The sequence below is a fragment of the Zootermopsis nevadensis genome, unplaced genomic scaffold, assembly GCF_977971745.1.
Source record: "Zootermopsis nevadensis isolate Lab colony 2312 unplaced genomic scaffold, Znev_1.0 Znev_ptg000008l, whole genome shotgun sequence".
In the NCBI taxonomy this organism is placed as follows: domain Eukaryota; kingdom Metazoa; phylum Arthropoda; class Insecta; order Blattodea; family Termopsidae; genus Zootermopsis; species Zootermopsis nevadensis.
In genome coordinates this window covers 7025861-7048243 of record NW_028259140.1, presented here as the reverse complement: position 1 = coordinate 7048243, position 22383 = coordinate 7025861, and the positions used below count along the sequence as shown (strand labels likewise).

Genomic DNA, 22383 nt, shown 5'->3' with positions numbered 1-22383 from the left:
AGGTCTAGACAGAAGACATGTTCAGTGCTTCTGCACTTCTGCAGGGCGAGGACGGCTTCACCGGCCAACGTGTATTAGATGAAAGCATTTGAAAGAAATTTGGCACTGTAGTTATCTTCAGAACGTCTTGCTTGTTATCTCTTGAACCGAGTTTTGCGAATAACAATAATTTGAGTATGAAGAGAACCCCCCCCCCCTCCCCGGCCCCACGACAAGGGGATATAGGATCTCGCATACTATTTGTATACGTTAAGTACTTTTACTGAGTAAGTTCCTGACTTTGTGCAGATCCATGCTTAGTTTTAAATTTTTAATCTTGTAATAATTTGCTTTGTCATTTATAAGTAGAGACACATTATATGGACTTCGGCTCTAAAACAGAAATATTTGGTATGTTTTAGACCTTTAAAGCATAATGGTACTTATATGTACCACATTCAGTAACACTTTTTTCCCTCCTATCCATGCCTAGGTCTTCCGAGTGGCGTTTTCCGTCAGGTTTCCCAGCCAAAATGATGTACGCATTTCTCATCTACTCAGTGCATGCTACTTGCCCCATATGTTTCATCATCCTTGATTTTATCGTCTTGCCCCAACTATTTGCATCATACTGTCACTAGTTACAAGTGATTCCTGTACATTTTGATTAAAACGAAGTAACGAGGAACGTGTTGCTGTAATGATAGAAGCTGTGGAGACCGAGAAACATTCTATCCCTCCTCCTTTCATCTATTTATTATAGAATAAATATTACGTGTACTTCATAGGGATTACGCAGCAGATACATGTCACCTTGACTCAAGGTCTGATAAGTTCGAATGTTTCAAACTATGTTAGTTTTCCTTCCGTTGCTACAAGCAGATCGCTGAATTATATTAAATATCGCAGAGGGGTCTAGTAATGATTAGTCACAAAAAATACGTATGTGCAAGTGTATAAACTTCGTGATTATAAAACTTGTTTCAACACTACACATCGTGAATGTTCAATGCCTTCAAAGTTTTTATGTTGTGAAGTCCCGCACAAACAATTGAAGTATTTGTGTTGGTCTTCTTTCAAGCGCTTGGTATGGGAATACAACACAACCGCAATGTATGCTGTGCATTAACCGACTAAGAACCAGTTTCTGGTTTCATTCTGTACAGTATTTGTAAAAAAACTTATAATGGATTACAGTAACACACAGAAACGAAGGTGTGCGATAAGACAGGGTGAAAAGAAGAAAGTGACAAGGGGGAAACGGGTAATAATAAAATTGCGACTGGCTTTTCCAAATAAGAATGTATAGCGGTTGTTGGGTGGGACTGTCTAACAGAACTTGGAAGATACTGAACATTCACTGTCTACATTCCCGTGTTAAACTTGGGTAAGAACTCTGGGGTATACGAAGATAATTGTTAGCCACGACGAAACTCATCCTAAACTTGTACACAGAAAATATCCAGGCTTGGCTTTTAATTTTGTCTCATGAAAATGGCTGTCTTCAGACTCACCACCGTCAAAACCTCAAATCCTACAATTTCATCTCATCTTTTCTGAACAGTCCACGCATACGTTTATACACAGCTATATTGAGTAGGAACAAAAAAATAAACTGTGAAAAATACATTGCACAAACTCGTATCGGTTGAATGCTGTTTGACTGCATTCTTAAAACGCCTATACAGATGGAATTTAACCAGAATTATTGCGGGTGTTTGAGTGTTTTATTTTTCACTTACACGTAGAAAATCACGGATAAATTCAGTAAGAAATTCCGGGACCTCGCCAAGATTCGAAGTGGCTACTTTGTAAACTAATGGCCGCGATTCAATACCACCGCGGTATGGAAATATATCAGATGACGTAACGTTTCCCAGCAGATTAAGCATTTGTCCTCCTTTCAGCTGAAGACAGAAGCAGAACCAAGTTCCGAAACGCTGTCGTTTTTAAAACACCTATGCGATGGATAAAGCAAAAGGAAAATCAATATTAAGAAAAGTAACGCGCGACGTTCGGCCTGTCAGGTAAATTCTCTTTGCTCCAGCGCGAGATAAGAAGAATCAAAATAAGCACTTTCCTAGTATCTTCCGTGGATCGCCTCCTTATCCATCCCTCTTCGTTCATTACGTATTCATCACCCAGTAGAAATGCATATTTCCGCCAAGCCATTACTAACACATTGTGACACCGTAATTCAATCCGGTTTACACAGGCGGTATTCACACAAGAATAGCATGGCAGTGAAATCCGAACTAACCTAATGTCTGAGCAGAGTGACAGTCTATCCGAAAGTGGTTTTAATAATGCAAACTGATTTTCCCATAAGAATAACATGGAATGAATAATGCAACTATTCTCAAGTAGATCAGTGATGGTTCTCTAATTTGGCCACATGCTTGGATATAATATATAAATGACATGATGAGTAATTCACAGGACATGTTTCTGATTCAACGTTTGGTAACGCAAAATAGGCGCTTTCAGTTATAGCCTTGTTATGCTATCCCGCGAATAAAGTGCCTTGGTTGAGAAGTTAGATCCCTGTATCTCTTGAGATGAAGATGTTGAAACACCGAGAAGGAAACCAGTCAAATAAATAAGCATTTAACATGTTTCCATCATGGTCACCGGAACCTCTTCGTCACCGTCTCCCAACTTTCCTATTACCTCCTTCAATTCAACCACACACTCTTCTGAACAGCCCTCACCTCATACCCACCTTTAAAATGTCAACTGCAATATTTGCCGAAACGTTTGTTAACACCAAATATTCGACGCGGGTCTGATCTGAAAGCCAAAATTTTACATTGAGCTCCAGCAACGAAAATCTACGGACAAGATTTCCATCAATTTATAAGATGTGTTTTGATACTCTCCATCCTTTATAAGGCATTGGTGTAGATAATAAATAGCCCAGGTTGTATTATTTCTAAAATTAACTTGGCATATAGCCCGGGACTAGTCATAAGAATAACCTGAAGCAGGTATAGTAAGCCTCCGTCACACTTAACCAACCAAAACCTAAATAAATACAGATGTAAGAGTTTTGGTACAAATAAATATACCTTCATTTTGGTGTACAAGATTCACTTGCGGGACTGACGTAACGTTGGGCATTATTTAAGATGACCTGTAACATTTCCACACTTTATTTAAAACTTGCATTAATTCATATTTGTGTAAATCACATAACAAAGGGTCACTGAAATTACCAACGACAAAATATTACATTAATATTAACAGACTAGCTTCAATATCATGTTAGAACACCGTCTTTGACTCCTAAACATGGACTTCGAATTGACGTGGCTGATCGACGAAAGAGATGTATCACTTTTGATCGCTGAAAACGCTTCAAGGTTTTATATAACAAATCCTTCGTTTATGAAACCGAGTGTGATGTGTTTATTCTCGTAAAAACACTGACCGGTGTCTGCACGACGCGGTAGCAGGCTGTGTTGAGAACGTAAAACCTCAGCAATACCAAGGAGGTAGTTTGTTGCAATGTTGCATACTTCTGCTTTATGCCGCGATGTTGGCTGGTTAAAGCGATCATAAAACATTATTCCTCGGGCCCCGTGGTAGCAGAAAAGTTGTTGTTAGAAGGCAGAAAAGTAATCAAGTAGGGTATACGGCATCTGGTATAGCCGAACGCATAAAAAGGATAATTTCCTTCGTTCTCACTACAGCGTCAATATAAAGATACAAGAGTTATCACACATCATGAAATCTAATGACATTAGAAATCATACAAGTCCAGTACCCAGTACAGTTTTATATAACAGCCATGTACAAATAAGAAACTGTAGTTCTAAAATAGTGACAGTACAACATTATTTACTCATCCGTTTGTTTAATTATCAGTCTGAGTCATTCATTTCAGTGGTTGGATCATGTGGTGATAAAAAGATTAATATAATAACAGGTTATAAAAAGGCGAATTTATTTTTCATTCGGAATTTAACGTGCGCTGAACGAGGAGTCTTTTGGAGGTGTCACGATAGCAGGCGTCGGTTTTCCAACGTCGTGTCCAGTGGTCTCCCGTGGCTAATGCATGCGTCATGTACCGGCGTCGCGACGCTCGGAGCCAGTTTTGCAGCGACTTGTCCAATGACATAGGCGTAGATGCGAGGATAAGATTAAAATGGATCTTAACTATACAGAATGTAATGGTATGGATTGAATTGATGGAGTTCAGGGTAAATGGGTTCCTGTGAACAAGATTCTATAAAAGTCGAGGAGTTTCTTGACTATCTGAGTGACTGTCACTTTCACAAGAAGGTCTAAGCCCATAAAAGATAAAGCAAAGTTCAATTTATCCCAGACGTATAATGGAAACAATGCTGCAAAAAAATATCAATGAAAACCGCATTTCGGGCTACACACCGTAAAGATTAATTTGTACTACACAGAATCTCGTTCCTACAAATCTAGTATTATCGATGCTTGATCCAGGTAATATAAATATATAACCCAACACTACAACACAATTGAAGTCACAGGTTAAAATAATGAATTGTACGTAGACTTTCAAACAACTAATCCTGTTCGAGTCTGAATTCTAAATTACTACAGTTTGGGGAAGAACGTATTACTTATGTACCCTTCAGATTCTGTGCGCGTTTAATTTGTGAGGCATATAACATCAAAGATTCGCATCATACTTATAATTGGAACAGTTGAATTATAATATTTCATACACAATTTGTAGGCATATTTATAATTCAACTTCATAAAAAAATAGCATACTCCTAACTCCAGTGGCCCATTAGTTAATACTTTAAAATTGGAAGCTGGATTAAACTTATCGTAAAACCGCCACTTTAATTTAAAGTCTACAAAAAAACATTATTTCGAAATTTACATATTTTGGGGAGATATATTACCGTGCATAACCACAATACCCTACAATAAGTATCGCTGCCACATCATAAATTTGTTTGGCTGCTATGTTGTTATTAATGACAGTGAAAAATTAAATATTAATAAATTTGGGTGTTCTCCTCTGACATAATGTTTGTACGAATTCAATGGAATTTGATCAACTGGTTCAACGGTTAAAATAGAACACACCGACAGAAAGGCGATATTATAAGTCTAACTCCTTTCCTTGAAAAAGTAAAGTAGGCTATAAATGAAGACAGATAAGACATCAGCTTTTCTTGTAAGACAGTGTTGCAGCGTGCAGATAGCTTTTTCTCTTACATATAATTTATTAGTAAACAATTCGATGTTAAATGTTGCATTACAGTTTTAGATTAAGCATGAAAAGAAAGCCTCTTCATAGAAATCTATATATCACGTCTAGCATAAAATTACAAATTTGAGTCCGAGGGTTAAAACCACATTAAAAGACGAGGATCAAACCGAACGTCGCGTAGCTCCGTTGAAGTGACTGGTGTCTCAATGATTCATTGGCAAACACTTTCATTGCTGTGTTCTTAAATAAAAAAGATACAATGAACCAGACAATAAATCGCAGTAAACGGGGCCAGTTAGTCATGCAGCTAAATAACTAAATCTTAGCAGGTTTAATTGGAAATCCCAACAGGATAAACAGGTTTGGTATCATTTCATTATCATTAATCATTCCAATTATCACCTTGAAACGTGTCCTTTCATTTTCTCACACATCATTGATCACCAGTGCTATGACCTCGTGAAACGGTTAGAATTAGACTTGTTACGTTACTTCATTTTAATGCTATAAAGTTTCATTTAAATGTTTCCTAGAGTCTTCTGTAGAAGAAATAGGATTTTTTGTGAAATTAATGGCGCATCTTCTCCGGTTCTCGTGAGGGAGAAGTAGCACAGACATTTTTTCAGTCCAAAGTATTTTATGGCTAACATTAATTGATGCACAATACCTTCAAGAAGTTAATTTTGGCTTGCCATAAAATTCTTGGCACACGGATGCTGTTGGACCCCCCTCGCCCCAAAGGTGCTTGCCAAGTATGACCATAAGATCCATTTAATTTTATCCTCCCATCTGCACCTAAATCGTTGCATTAAAATTGTTCAAATGAATTAAAAATTGTTGTATTCTCAAAACTTCTTTGCCGTTCTTACAGTGCAGCCACTACAGCACCAATAAAGTATTTCCTATGGTATCAGAAATAGCGTTTTCCATTAGCTGAGTGCCATCACTTACTGACCCCACTAATAGACCTCTGTGACCTCGTGACCTTGGTGCTTTGTAAGTCTACTGCTAATTCAATCAATTCTGGTTATTTAAATTTTAATATCAAGTCCCGACCCGCTGGCACTTCACAGCAATAATGCTTCTTTGAGAGGAAGATTGCCAATTGCTGAATTTTATTAACGTGGAAGAGAATACCAAATGAGAAGGCCCATATGAATTCAAGCGCATTCATAGCCTTTGGTTTACTTCAAAATTTTATGTTCAGAACAGACTTAAGGCATCATGAAGATAGCTGTAGTCTGGAAGGTAGCGCCGTTTAGTCTGATAGATACTGGTCACCGTTTAAGAGGAGCTTACTGCCTCCATCATCACGGTTATATCCCTGCTGGTTCAGACAGTTCCTCTGAAACGTCAGCTAATATCTACTAAACTGTACGGTACAACATGCCAGAAGATAGTCATCTTCATGGATGTCGTCAGGAGAACTTAAAATCAAACTTACAGCATCATTTTCATGTGTCTTCATCCCCTTTCTAGTATGTATAAAACTAATTGGCAAATGTTCATGACTCTTGATACAAACGTCTTAACTTTGGAGGCTAGCAGGTCTTAATTATGTACCGTCAAAAATACCAGTACTTTATACATGCTGAGGTAGGAGTGACACCGGCGCCATTTAACCATCAGAATCCACTCGTACGTAACAAAACTGTCGGTAAAAGTAGAACACTTCGTCTTGTATGGGCGTGAAACATAGTCTCTAGCCCTAAATAAAGAACACGAATTCAGGGTGTTTTAAAGCAGGGCGCCGAGGAGAACATTTTAATTTTACCTAAAAGACAAATTAATAGGAAGTGGGAGAAACTGTACAATGAAGACCTTCATAATTTTCACTCTTTACTAATTATTAGAGTGATGATACGGGCGGGAAATGAATATGAAATTTAATGCTTTAAACTCCCCAGAAGTGCAGTGCGTTATTATGAGGCAAGGATGAATTAGGGAATACAGCGAAGCCCTGATAATGGAGGCAGTAAGCACCTCTGAAACGTCGGTCAGATTCTACCAGACCGTACGGCGCAACTTCCAAGAAGATAGTTATATTAATCCTGAAATCTCACCTGAACTAAAGTTAATGAAACATGTGATAATAGTCGTGTACTTTTAAACATCGCATATAAAGCTTTATCAAAAAATACGACAAAAATATGGCCTACTAGTAACAGCTCATCTATGAACTCAAAGTGGTCCAAACTAAATTCAATTCAAAACGGCCCATGGAAACTTGGTTCCAGTAGTCTGGGCTTTGTTGCATACGGACGGACGTTAAAAGAGCAGAGGTGAGTTTCCAATTTCTTCGACAAATGCACTTAGAAATCTCATTGTTTTTGGCATACCTGAACATTCCGAGATTGACCTACATCAGTTCCATCTGTTTCAGGGGTGCCTCATCAAAAGTATACAAATGTCTGCACAAAGGAAAGACAGAATGGGCCTGCAAAGTGTTTGAAAAGGTGAGGATTACTTAGAGAACTAATATAATAATATTGGTACCTGCTTTGGCCGAGTTAACGTCCTGAAATATTGACCTAATTGCGCAATAAGAGAGGCCTTCACAACAGTGCCAGATCTACAAATAATCTAAATAATCTACAGCGTAGGACCTCCCAATATGAGGGCCTCAAATACTGAGATTTTTTTCAAATACTTGTTATATATTTTAGGAATCCCGTAAATCCAAATTAGGATAAATCAACGGTGCTTTGAATGTACTTTGAAAACAACCTTCTTTAATCAATTCCCTACCGTACAATGTCTGCCCATGTAATTGTTCAAATAGCAAATATTTAGTGTTTCATAATTTAATAATTACTTACAAATGTAGCTGTCTGTATATCTACTTAGAGCAGCATTAGCATTGCGACCTTTGGCCAGACACACATCACATTATTTTATGTTGTTAGACCAAATACCCCCGATTATGCTAATATGGTGAAAAACACAACGGCGTGATGCCCTCGTAAATACAACAAGCAGAGTTAGTTGCTGTTAAATTGCGAGTCACAAAAACTTACCACGGTCTTTAATCGGTCAATAACACACCACACGTAAATAAGCAATTTCTTTAAATTTTAGTAAACGTGTTTGAAAAGTGTAAGTTCGTAAATTATTTTTCAAACACGAATTCGACATGTTTCAGTTTCTGACCGTGATTTGAAATATCAGATCTTTCTGCAATGTGAACATTCTAACACATTAAGAGTGTCAATGATGCCCGTTGTTGAAGTGCATATTGCCATGCAGCAACCAGTGAAATGGCGCTGGAGTCCGTCGTTTTGGAACCGTTACTACTGTCAGCTGACTGACCACATACAATAGTAAGGCAGCAGACGTCACCCGCTCATTCTGCCTTCTTTTATCTCTGCAGTACGCCGTATGCATGGTTACTGAACCCTATAACGGGGTTACAGCATGGCACTACCTTCAAGGGAATCCAATAATTAAATTAAAAACCGTGAGGGATGATGCCCCAGAAACAATCGCATCCATCACAGAGCGAAAGGGGTGCACATATGTATTTGTGTATATTAGGGATACCGCGATTAATCGATTAATTCGGTTAAGAAATATTAGCATTACGTGTTTTGCAAAACGTGGGCTAAAATCCTAAAATACATATATTTCTGTTGATTTTATAGCGCATATGGTATATCTATTTCCTATTGTAACTCTAACATATTTTCTTTAATTAAAGGACAAATAAGGTTATGAGATCATTATTTTTGTCTGTGTGTCCCCAATTTAAATTTTGAGATTTGATCAATTATCAAGAAAATAGGTTTGAATATTATGCCACAGGAGACAACCTCAACATAATACTCGTCTCATAAATGTGCTACTTAAATGTCCTTGCAACGTCATACTGATACTGACAAAAAAGAAATAAACATTACACACACCCGCATCTACCATTCTGTGCAACGCGACGACCTACATCTGCGACAGAACCTAATGAATCTCCTTGCTGAATTACTTCGATCCCCAGTGGACAGAGACAAAGCACTTCTTTCTAGTTCATGTCCCGTTCTTCTGCAGTCCATTCCGTGGCCACGAATATTAACAGTGACTTGGTGAGAAAACGTGTTACTCTTCTTCGCGTCTGCGTTTCAATCGTTCTATTTATAAATTTCCCTGATTAACCAAAATGTCCCGCCTTTTACAGAACCTGAAGATTCATTGCCGTGTTCAAAATAACCCGTCCCTTGTTCCTATCCTGATCCACAAAAAATTCAGTTCGCATCCTCTTACTTTATTTCCTTAAGATGCATTTTAATATTATCCTCCCATCTAGTCCTATGTCTTCCCAGTGATCTCCTTCCTTCCGGCTTTCCGACCAAAATTTCATACACATTCTCATGTTCCTCTTGATCACTACATGCTCTACCCATCTCATCATCCTTGATTTGATCATCCTGATAATATTTGACGAACAGCATAAATTATGATGCAGCTCAATATTTCTGTTTTCTCCAACCTGCTGTCACTTCAGCCCTGTTAGGGTCATCTTGTTAAACACCGTTAATCTGTTCTCCCTCAAACATTGAGCTTGATTGAATTTCCTGAAGTTTTTTGGATTTTGAAATAAGAGTTAGTAAAAAATAATGTGGCAAAATACGATGATGGCAGTTTTCTAGGATGTTCCACCTTGTAGTCTGGCACATAACTGACCGACGTTTCAGAAAAGTTTACTACCTTTATAATCTTTATATGTCTTTATACTCGTCGCCGTGAATGAGCCGGGATAGCTCAGTCAGTATAGTGACTAGCTACGGGCTGGACGACCGGGGTTCGATCCCCGACTGGGCAGAGGGTTTTTCCTCTAGCCTCTGCGTCCAGACCGGCTCTGGGGCCCACCCAGCCTCCTCTACAATGGGTACTGGGGTCCTTTCCCGGGGGTAAAGCCGGCCGGGGCGTGATGCTGACCACTCACCCCCATCTAGTGCCGAGGTCAAGGAAGAGAGGAGCTATACCTCCACTCACCCCAAGCGCCTACATGGCGTATAGCGGGACAAACTTTACTTTACTTTTACTCGTCGCCGTGAAAACTTGAAACCCCCCCCCCCCCCCCAATAATAACTGTTTTCTGAGACTAATCTACAATTTCAATTGAGCTGTGCTCCTAACGGTACACTGTACCACCGCCACTACCATTAATAACAAATTCTGCTCATAATTTAATGCACTGGTATCATGAACCTCAAGATTCCTTAATCTTGAGAAACCGAAATTAAACTAATTAACTTTGAGAAAATTCCATTCTTAGTTCCAGATTAGCTCAGTTGAACTTGATACGAAGCTACGAGGAAACTTCCTGCCTTTGCACACGCCTGACTAGTTCCTTCGTTATTAAAGAATAATATAAAAGACCTAGAAGCAAAATTGAGTTATCGATTTAATCAATTTGCTGCTGCTTAACGTAGCACATGGACTGATAGCGTTGCTGTAGCTTGCAGAAGAACTGATCAGATATGTCGAATGTGATTTCACCCCTCTAGTTGGACACCCCTATGTCCTGGACACCCCTCTATATTGGACACTTTTAATTGGAACCGGCAAATATCCTATAATTTTACATATTCACAATACCCTATACAGTAAAACCTCTCTAACTTGGACACTTGCGGTTCCACGATAATGTGTCCAACTTACAGAGGTGTCCAGGATAGAGCGAAAGGGGGAAAATCATCCTTTCAAATTGTCGTGTAATGACAATGTGGTAATTGTTAAGTATTATGGAGCCCTTCCCAAAAAGGAAATTATTGATAAGAAAAGTCAAAAGGGTAATTTAAATGTTTACAAATTTTGTTTTCACTAAATTAAACTTGCATGGATAAGCTCATAGGGAAGGGCACCAATACTTTACGTTTACCGACAATGCAATCAATCTATTTACCTACATAATCTAACTACTGTAGGCTTGCTCGAATTAAGAATAATTTAATTATTAATTATAATAATCTTTTAAAACCCACTCTCGTGGTTGCACATTACACCCCAGCCTCAATGATGTTTTAAATGTTCAGAATGTATTCTTTTTAATTGTACTTAAGGCATTAGCTCAACATATGATGTCACTTATTTCTTGTAAAAAAGTCCGTCACAAGACACTGCTTTTTTGCTTTTATCTTTGAATTTGTCCATCCTCTTTCTAATTTTTGCCGCAATTCGAATAAAGTTTCAACCATTCCTTGTTGGTTATGAGCAAAAGCAAACCGTTCCAATTTCTGTTAACACTGTTTAACTCAGTTGCAAGCTCAGTACTGACAAAGTTAAAACTGTACCAGTAATACTTACTGTAGTCCAGTGAAGGGTTCAACATAATTATTCCATTGATGTGTTCAAAGTCTCACACCTTCAACCATAAGGTAATCCTCAGGTAGAAGGCATTCATAAGTCATAAATTCAAAGCAACAAAATACTAACTGTAAACGTTTCCCATAAAAGCATTGAAGCTAAGTGCATGAACCTGTCCAACTTACAACAAAAGGGGTGTTCAAGTTCCAAGATAAAGGGGTGTCCAAGATATAGGGTGTTGTGGACATGTAAAATTATAGGATATTCGCCGGTTACAATTAAAAGTGTCCAATATAGAGGGGTGTCCAGGATATAGGGGTGTCCAACTAGAGGGGTTTTACTGTATCTTGGAAACCCCTTTATCCTGGAACTTGGTCACACTTCTTGTTGTAAGTTGGACAGGTTCATGCACTTAACTTCGATGATTTTATGGGAAACGTTTACAGTTAGTATTTTGTTGTTTTGAATTTCTGACTGAGGATTTGGTTATTGTTGAGGGTGTGTGACATTGAGCATATCACTGGAATGCAGTAAAAGTGTATAGTTATTCTTTTGTTAAACACCTAACTAGAGTTTTAACTTTGTCAGTACTGTGCTTGCAACTGAGTTAACAGAAATTGGAACGGTATGCGTTTGCTCATAATCAACCGGGAGTGGTTGAAACATTATTTGGATTGCGGTGAAAATTAGAAAGTGGATGGCAAATTCCAAGATAAAAGCAAAAAAGCAGTGTCTTGTGACAGACTTTTTTACAAGAAATAAGTGACATCATATGTTGAGCTAATGCCTAAAGTTTTATTTTATTTATTTAGTGTTCTGTCTGATGACAGGTCCATATGAACAGGATCCTTCCATCCTTTTCTCGGACTGGGACCTGTTCATATACGTTCTTGGCAGATGATCCAGAAGTGGTTTGCCATTGCCTTTTTCTGTGTGTGAATGGAATAATTATTGGGATGCCACGGAGAAACCGGGGAAGCCCCCGGAGGAAAACTCTGTGTTGCCTAGACCACGGTACAATTAAAAAAATACATTCTGAACATTTAAAATTTCATTGAGGCTGGGGTGTAATGTGCAACCATGAGAGTGGGTTTCAAAAGATTATTATTACTGTGATTAATTCTTAATTCGAGCAAGCCTACAGTAGTTAGATTATGTAAAATAGAATACATTGTCAGTAAACGTAAAGTATGGGTGCCTTTCCCTTTGAGCTTATCCATGGAAGTTTAATTTAGTGAAAACAAAATTTGTAAAAATTTAATTTACCCTTTTGATTTTTCTTATCAATAATTTCCTTTTTGTGAAGGGCTTCATAATACTTTACAATTACCACATTGTTATTACACGACAATTTTAAAGGATGATTTTCCCCTTTCCCTCTATCTTGGACACCTCTGTAAGTTGGACACATTATCGTGGAACCGCAAGTGTCCAAGTTAGAGAGGTTTTACTGTAATTAAACACGATTTTCGAAGTACGCATAGGGACCTGTCTTCAACACAACGTAACACAACTCTCTCATAAAGTTTTAACTTATAACATCTACGCTTATAAATGTACGCTGTATATTTTACTTTCAGATAATTTATAAATAGATACAGACTATCCTGCTTCTCTGCTTTCTAGTTACCTCGCAGTTTATTATTATTTCTGTGCAAAAATCGTACTAAACCTAAAAGTTCTTTACATAAAACGGACCTTAATGCACTCGTAGATGTAACACAGATAATGAAGTGCCAAAAGCATGTGACGAAGAAACAGAAATAAATATGAATAATTCAGAGATGTTTATTAGGCATTATGAGCTGATTTTCTTGTATAATTTCAAAGAAAGTCCAATCAAGAGAACAGAAATAACTAATCTGATCTGCTGTCAGCCATCCACACACACACACACCGATTTACTACTTTTATTCCCAATAAAACTCACAGACTCTGTTAAGCTACTGTCATCTAGAAGCGGAATAATGTCAATCATATTTCCATAATTACACGAGTATTTCCAAACAACATTAAAATAAAAACTCAAATATATATGCAGCCTTTTTGATCTCTCTGTACATACGTGACCAAAATTATATGATTGAATAATTCCTGTATACTTTATCTTGCAGGGACGTTTGAACAAAAAGATGGTGCAAACAGAAATTGGAATTTTACTGAAGCTTAGGCACCCACATATCGTAAGTAACCCACAGGTGAACTGACACGATATATCGGGTAAAAGCACTCGATAATGATATAGATTCAGCATATCGACATATCGCGTAATTTACCAATTGTGTTCATTAAAGAAAATCCAGGGAGACGTCCCACTTGGTTAATAGAAATAAATAAATAAGAGTAATCATGTCAACTATATAATGCTAATAAACGCAATATGTATTGATTAAAGTTGAATTGTTTTATTTTAACTACATCAAAAGTTTTAATTGTTAAAAGTACAACCTGCACAGTATTTATATTTCATTTCATTTTTAAAAGCTCTAATGCAATACTGAACCACTCTGAATATTTTGCTACAACAATCCTTGGTTTGCCCGGCTCAATAGGCCAATATCCCCCCCCCCGCCCCCACGTACAATCTGCAGAATCATTTTTCGACAAGAAACAGAGCATACCTTGTGAGCAAAATTATGTTTTTTTAGAATTACATTACAGATTTTCACATAATAATGCTATTAAAGTGCGACGTAGAGAGTAATCATGAACACGGATATGTAATAAGTTTATTCAGTAGTATCGACGGTGTTGTGAATCAAAACATCATGCATCTGATACATGCCTCGATAAAGCAAGAAGATCTGCGCCTACGGATACGGTCACCATGGTCTTATTAGAGCTGAGATAACACAACAAACTCTTAGATCAATAGTTACTCAATCGATCAAGAGAAAGGCCAGTAACAAAAGATACACAGGCTCTGTTACGTTACAAAGTCAGTCACGGAGATTTCAAAGCATCGTATTTATCATAAAAGCTTGTTTGAAATGGCTAAAATCTATATTACTTACTGCATTAGGCTCAATATGTACTCTTCGTAACCTTTTCAAAATAGTAAATAGTAATTTGTTATGTAACAAAACTGTACAGAATTATTTATAGCTCACCAGCACAAACGAGAACGATGCTCCATGATGTAGACACCTCTGAAACGTCGGTAAACGTCTGCCAAATTACAAAGTGCAACAATCCAGAAGACTGTCATCTTCTTGTTTAATTTGTTTCCGAAAACAAATACGTATATGGAGCGAGGAATGTTGTCAGTGTTTGTATTTGCGTCCAGCAAATTTTGAGAGATTTAGACCATTTTCATTAAAGTGCCGGTAATAAATTTCAAATTCGTAATGGCGACTGTCAATGCTATAAATTATCTATCAGTTATTCTCACAGTGGTACAATGTTGATGAAACCAAGGGTCATGTGGCCTTAACATCAAAGGTCATTTGAACTGTGCTGACTGATGATTATGTACCTGTCCTTTGAGTACAAGTGTACCAGTGAACAATCCCTCTCAAATAAAAACTTAGCAAGTGCATTCTACTTTATATACAGAAATACGTTTCCTACCGATGGTGACCTTTCTACCAGACGTAGGAATGTATCTACTCCTAATGTAACAAAAATGTCTGAGACAATTGACTGTTCGAGTGCGCCGTTCATACAGTGTGGAAAAAATTGAAATTCTGACGGTAGCGACTCGTGCAGCGAGAAATTCAAACGAGGCTATGATGGCGCCTATGGTGGGGTCTAGCGGAGTATGAAGTTGGCGGAAGTCTAGGGTCAGGCGATCGGTTTTGTGTTAGTGCGTTTGGAAGAAATGTGGTTTCAGTCGCCGTAAAGACTTTTTCGAATTTAATTTGCTTTAAAACTACATGTTATACATTTTGTTCTTTCGATGCGATTTGCAAAGATAATGCTGCAATACGCTGTGTTTGAAGTAAAAAAGTTTTATCCCCGTCAACTTTGACTGGTCATATACTGCATTAGTCTCTGATTATAAGAGGCAAGTAATTCTTAGACCTACCCCATAATAAACTTCACTTACACTCTGAGACGGTCGGATTTTGAAGCACAACTGCACCTTATGTATGCGACGCCTCTGTTTTAACGACCATGCACAGGCCGTTTTTAGAATCATAAAATTCTCGCAGTTGTTATTTTAAGTTATGGTAATAGTCGGTCTGCTTCTTGTCTACTAAATTTAGATACGTTATTCCGTACGTTAAGGGCTACCTAAAAACGTCTGACAGACATTTACACAGAATAACGCGTAACGTTATAGAACCTAACAGATTTCGAAAGCTACAGAACATTTTGTTCTCAATACGAGTACCATAACCCATTCTATCATAAATACGTATCACTGTTATAAACATGGGGTCAACATGAGAAATTCAGCAGCACGAGTTTGCCACAGATCCACTGTCCCTAGGATCACTATTCGTTTTCTTTATTATTTTATAATATTTATAGTGTTATAAGTATTACCCACAAAGTTTACATTATATCAGAACAAAGCAACGTTTTTCGATCTGCTAGTAACGCAGCACATCTCTTCTCTTGCCTTATACGTCACAGGTATTTATTTATCTAATGCGTATATAAGACCTGTATAATTGCTAAATATGAATATACAGGTGTCCCAGAAGATGTATACACATTATAATACGGAACATTAAGCTTGTGTGTATACACTTTTGGGACACCCTGCATACATAAGCCATTAAACGTTTTAATTACTGGAGCTTTAATCCGACACACACAAACACAAGGTGGAGTGAAAGCGTAAATAAAACTGGGGCAATACACGTAGGAGGTACAATGAGGATTCAGAGGGCGTGCGTCACCCCAGGGTCGGAACACAACGCAAACCGTGGAAGCGCATCCCAGAATAAACTTTATTAGGTACTTCTTACAGAAGAGACTTGATAAATAATTCTTATAAGAATATTAAAGAACTATATATCATAAATAGTGATGAAATATCTGTTGTAATCAAAATGGGTTATGTGCCATCTTCTTTGAAGGCACGTTACTGACAATATTAAAACCTTGACAAAACCGCATAAAGGGAAGCGTCATCATTCATGTTCGTTATACAGTATTGTTACGTTGATTACATTCAGGAAATTTAGGTTATGTAACGCGGACAGAAGAAAGAGGAAATGCATACACGAATATGATTATAAAACTTCTGTAAAAGGAACACTTACAAGATTACTACGTAGACGAAATAAAATATTCAAATGAGAACGTGACTTTGTTTTCACTTGTTGAGAATTGGATAAAATGACGGGATTTTGTAGCAAGGGGATTCCATAAGAGCGCCCACACGCAAGATCTGTAATATCAACAGGAAATATCTGTAGTCAGATTTTCCAAACTTAGTATTAGTTAACTGTAGGAAAAATGTTAGCATTACGGAAGATGATAGTGCAGGAAATATTAAAGAATAAGATTACCTTGCAATCTTATTTGCAGTGTTTTAAAATGGCGTCGATTTTTTTAAAATTATAATTAATTGAAAGTATATTTTAAGCATGTTCGAGATTAAAGATCTTTCATTATGAATATGTTGGGAATTTTCTTCCAAAAGTATCATGAGGCAAATAAACATCCTCTTATATCATTTTGCGCTAAACAGTCACTACAATCGATAAGGCATCGTTAAGAACATATGCCCATCCTTAGCTATAAGTTTTCATAATTGTTTATATTTCGCATAAAGAAAATATCAAATATATTACTTTTTTTAAAAATCAGCTCAACGCAAAAAAAGAATTGATAAAATGCACAAAATATAGGTTGTCTTGCGGTTTACATATTCCGATACTGTTTATGGGCTTGTACAGCGTAAAATTTTGGAAATATTTTATGCTTTTATACAGTATAAATCTAAGAATAAAATTAATGATGGATGTAAAATAACAAAGAACGTAATTTTAAAATACACTATTTCATTCATATTTACACAGATCCAGCTGCGGGAAGTGTTCGAGACAAGGACTGAGATCCAACTGATACTGGAACTTGTGACGGGTGGGGAACTGTTCGAACGCATCGTGGAACGTGGGCATTACTCTGAACGCGACGCAGCAGAAGCTGTGCGTCAGATACTCAGCGCCTTACAGGTATACTACTCAAACTACTCACACGTCAGTTGGTTTGCCTACTGAATGAGCAGAACACTTCTGTCACAACACACCGTTAGCTTCGTGGCACAGCTGAAAGCAGTGAGCAGCTGACTGAAAAGCGTCTACCACATTTGCTGCTATTTATAAATCTTTTTGGGACATCTTGTATATCTTTCACACGTTAAATATTGACTTTTACAGTACCTGCATGCACATGGTGTGGTACACCGCGACTTGAAACCAGAGAACCTTCTGTATGAATCGGAGTACGAGGACTCGCACCTCAAGCTGGCAGACTTTGGTCTCAGCAAAATACTGCGTCGCGGGAACCTCACCATGAACACACTCTGTGGCACTGTTGGTTACTGTGGTAAGTTGAACCTGCAGCAACAGGATCCCTTTATACGTGGTAGTAATGGTACAGAAGATAACCATTGTCCCGATTTAACTCAGGTTTCTTTCTTTCTTTCTTTTTTTGCAAAAATCATCAACCCGAGATATATCAGGATAATCAGGGAAGCGGTTAATATTAAATCAAATTTATCACAATCAAAACATTTTAGGTGAAGAATTTTGGCTCTCATGCAAACGCTTAGGAACCTTTGGGTCTCATAAAACGCAGGGAATTTCTTGACTACCTGAGCAACTATTGTTTGCTTCTCATGGAGGACTCTGATCCATGGGGTTTGATACTTTAATTACGAATAATTTGTAATACTCCCTTCCTTAAACATGGTACATAATAGAATCTTATCAATTATCTTACTATTTACAGCTCCCGAGATTCTGCTGAGCAAAGAATATGATGCTTCTGTCGACCTCTGGAGTTTGGGTGTCGTCACTTACATAATGTAAGGCTTCAGAAATTCTGTATTTTACCTCCTTACTGATAATGAGACCAGATAGTTCAGATAGTAAAATAACTGGTAATAGATTGTATGATCGAGTTAAATTTCCAGGAAGGAAATTATTTTTTTTTCTTTTTACCATGATGACCATAAGGATGCTAGGATCATCTAGTCGCTCATCCATTGCTTACTAATTTATCAGTGCTTTTCATTTGATTTTATTCACTCCAATTGAAATTTGAATTTTAATAGATACTGGTGGGGTGTGAGGGTGTGAGGATGTGACATATGTCACATCGCCATCCACGGAAACCCATCATATTCTCATACCCCATTCTGTACAGCACTATGTTCTTTTAGCTATGAATTATCCAGACACACAACTTAAAGAAGCCTATGTACGCAAGAAGGAAAGAAATAGGACTGATATTCACACATATCCATATGTGTGACAATAATGTGACTTCGTTTCCATTTTCATTTCTCAAAATGCATACCCCATACAAAGGGAGTCTGACGTAAGATTATACCATGTCAGCACAAACAGATTTAATAGTCCTTTTCCTCTCTCACTCTGAAAACTATCAATAAGAAAAAGTCTTGTTCATTTTGCTATTTTATCTTTAAACTGCTTTTTGCATACAAGTTTGTAGTCTGTGTAGCAAATAAGTAAATTTCTCCTCCAGGTTATGTGGATTTGAGCCGTTTTGGGATGATACAGGAGAGATGGCTGTGTGTCGACATATTGTCGAGGGTGAATTCAGTTTCCCATCACCTTGGTGGGATGATATCTCAGACAGTGCCAAGAATCTCATCACACAAGTCAGTTATTATCCTTTAATATCTATTATATTTCTTTATATATTTAGTGACACATTAAGTAGCTCAGATTATACAGCGTTGAACTGCCAGGTAATCTACAGAGCATGAACACTTCTGTTTAAGGTTAAAATCCTGAAAAAGTATAAACTTTTATAACTCTGCTGTTTCAAGATGTAGGATTTAAGTTCTACTAAGTCAAATGACTTTCTTTTCCTTTCCTTTTATTTTCCCCCTTAAGAAATGAATGTAGACTAATAAGCATAACATAAGACACTAACACCCAAGCAGTGAGCCATGAAGCCATATAAAGCACATGGAGAGAACATTATCTGCATTCTATTTGTAGCTCTTAAGTTTATATAATTCCCATTGTTAATTTTTGATAATTTTCAATGTGCTAAGTTGCATTTGTTGTTACAGCTTCTCCATATTGAACCTTTGAAGCGGCCTACTGCAACAGAAGTTCTGAACCATCCATGGGTCCGTGGTGAGACTACACGCCAAAATCATATGAGTAGCACCATTAAAAGACTACGAGAATTCAATGCACGGAGAAAATTCAGAGTGAGTTCAAACTTTTACATAGGATCAAACACATAAAACAATGCTGGTATTTCAATTTTAAAAATGTACTGAGTGTGACAACACAACAAAACAAATCGTGACTTACAAATGACAGTGCAATTTCTTGCAAGCAACATGGGTGCACAAATATCAAATTATAAGTCAACAATTTCACTCATACCAATTTTTATGTTGTTTCTTATATTTAGTTAGAAAATGTATACATAGCATAACAATTCTGATTTGTTTTCCATTTCGCTAAACACGACAAAACCCTTACCACACAGTAATCATTAAACTGTGATCTTAAAAGTACAAAAACTGGATGTCAGTATTATTTTGTTTTTAATGGTCACTGTTTAATTCAATGCAGATTAAAAGGAAAACAGAGGGTTGCATTGTTTTCCTCACAATGTTGTGTTGTCTATAATAGCATTTAATGTATCTAGTATCTTTAAAGGGCTCAATGTGTTTAATCCAGGATTTTTTGTTCTGCTAATGAGTATATATATATATCTAAGTTTGTCATACTTGTGGCCAGATCTCATCTGGTAAACTACCTATTCTGAATGACGTTTATTGTGGTTTCTCTCAGTCCATCAAAGTTCACTTGGATGCTGGATAGAATCTTAAATAGACTGCAAGTATTTCCTCCTCAATCCTCTGATATTATTTTACTTTGTGCAACCTTGTAATTCATAACATATAATTAAATAAAATTTGACCGCAACTACATTTGCTTACAGGCAGCAACACATGCTGTGTTGGCAACACACAGAGCCATGTACCTCATCTCTCCAGAGCGGAAGACGGCTAACAAGAACTCGCCTCCCACCAGCCAATATAAGTAATAAAGTACTCTTGTACAGAAGTGTTGCAAATATTAGTCCTTCCATTACATTCAGTAAGAGATTCAGGAATTTACTATACGCAGTAAACTCAAAGAGAAACAATTGGGTGTTAAGTTGTATAAATCCAAACCTTATTACTGTAAATTCAAAGAATATATAAGAATTGCACCAATATGAAGCAGGTCAGTTATCCTTGTAATCCTATCCTGCATATATTATGGAAAGGTACCTTGCAGCCAAAGGAACCTAAATTAGCATTAGTTTGGCATATTTATGATATTAGAAAAATACAGTATACTCAAAGCAAAATTATTCAAAAATATTAACACTAAGCTATTAAGCACATACAATGTGAAACAATGCAATAAATGAATGTTGAATAAGGAAACATGTCAATTGTTCCTGTCAGACAAGGAGTGTATAAACATAAATGCAAATGACAGTGAATCTTAAATGAAACTAAGTGGCCCAAATTTTAAAAAAACTATGTACATAAAAAATTGAATCAGTAATGAAGAAGAAGAAGAATGTTATTCAGTTCCTGATAAACACTTAAGAGAGGGAACACAATGTAAACACAAAGTTCTCAGTATGCACATAAACAATAAAACTTAAATATTTCTGACACAGTCAATATAAGTCAGTGTTGAAGTCTTATTTCCCAACACGTCAGATGTAAACATTCCTCTACATCTCAACAATAAAGTTGAAAAGAAACACTGAGGGAAATAAAAATATCCAGTATTGTTCCTTGTACATAGTAAAAAACCAACTTGCTTCATCTGGGCTGAATAAAATGTATTATTGGGTCACAAAATGTATGTCATGCACCCCTGCAATTCAATAATAAGTTTGTTACATCAGTGGTGTATAATTTCTTATTTCATAATTAAATATTCAGCCCAGACATTTATTGTTCCAGTATTACAAAAAAAAGAAAGTTTGCAATTCAAGGGGATGCTTGCACCATTATAATTTTTAACAGGTTTCATATTACTTCCTGTCCCATATTATCCTAATACAGTATTTGTATTTCAATTGAACACAGTTTATAAATGTTTCTTATATCACAACTTAGGTCATAGTAAGTCATATTTTATGGTCTCAAATACTGTAATCATTTGTATACTTGTATTTTATCGCCACAAATATCTTTTCTATCTAAGATACCTGTCAGAAAAAATTAATATATATTATCTGTGCATGCTGAACACGTTATATTATTTACTGTACATGACTGATAAAGCTCCTCAAGTTAAAATCAATAAATGTGCTTTTATTTCTACATTATCATGTATTCTACAGTAATCTTCATAAGAGTGGGCTGAAGACTCTGTCTCAACAACTGTGGCCTATTCACAGAAAGGCCAACCACAGCCCAAATGCCCTTCATATGGAGTGAGAGGGTGTTCAGATTGCATTTCCCATATGTCATTTGCTGTGTACATCAAACTCACTAGATCTGGCAGCTTAAAAGGGGGGGGGGGGGGGATTTCAGAATATGTCATAGATGTTCTCCTTAACCTCACATTTTGATTCAACAGCTCAATTCTACATCACATGGGATAATTAATACTTTCTTCTATGATTCTGCCAATTTTACTTCTTGTTATTTGTAACTGAAAAAGTTTTGTCTTTTATTAGAGTATAAATAAATTCAGGTCTCTGTGAAACAAGTAAGC

The 22383-nt window shown here is 36.9% G+C and overlaps 2 protein-coding genes across 7 annotated transcripts in view; one reads left to right on the top strand and one right to left on the bottom strand.

Moving 5' to 3' along the window:
* Positions 1 to 15570, bottom strand: part of LOC110829800 (uncharacterized) — a 68248-nt gene extending 52678 nt beyond the window's left edge. The window contains exon 1 of the mRNA XM_022063893.2: positions 15507 to 15570. The gene's annotated coding sequence lies outside the window, so the exon portion shown is untranslated. The remainder of the gene's footprint in view (positions 1 to 15506) is intronic.
* The window catches only part of LOC110829799 (calcium/calmodulin-dependent protein kinase type IV), a 58609-nt gene extending 36623 nt beyond the window's left edge, over positions 1 to 21986 (top strand). For 5 of the 6 annotated variants that reach the window (XM_087344684.1, XM_087344683.1, XM_087344682.1 and 2 more), the window contains 8 exons: positions 7566 to 7638; positions 13594 to 13662; positions 17458 to 17613; positions 17818 to 17986; positions 18392 to 18467; positions 19151 to 19286; positions 19707 to 19850; positions 20597 to 21986. In XM_087344684.1, coding sequence (XP_087200810.1) covers positions 7566 to 7638; positions 13594 to 13662; positions 17458 to 17613; positions 17818 to 17986; positions 18392 to 18467; positions 19151 to 19286; positions 19707 to 19850; positions 20597 to 20701 — 928 coding nt within the window. In that variant the 3' untranslated portion in view covers positions 20702 to 21986. The remainder of the gene's footprint in view (positions 1 to 7565; positions 7639 to 13593; positions 13663 to 17457; positions 17614 to 17817; positions 17987 to 18391; positions 18468 to 19150; positions 19287 to 19706; positions 19851 to 20596) is intronic. The other variant, XM_087344686.1, reaches the window with a different exon arrangement.
* The last annotated feature ends 397 nt before the right edge of the window (positions 21987 to 22383 follow it).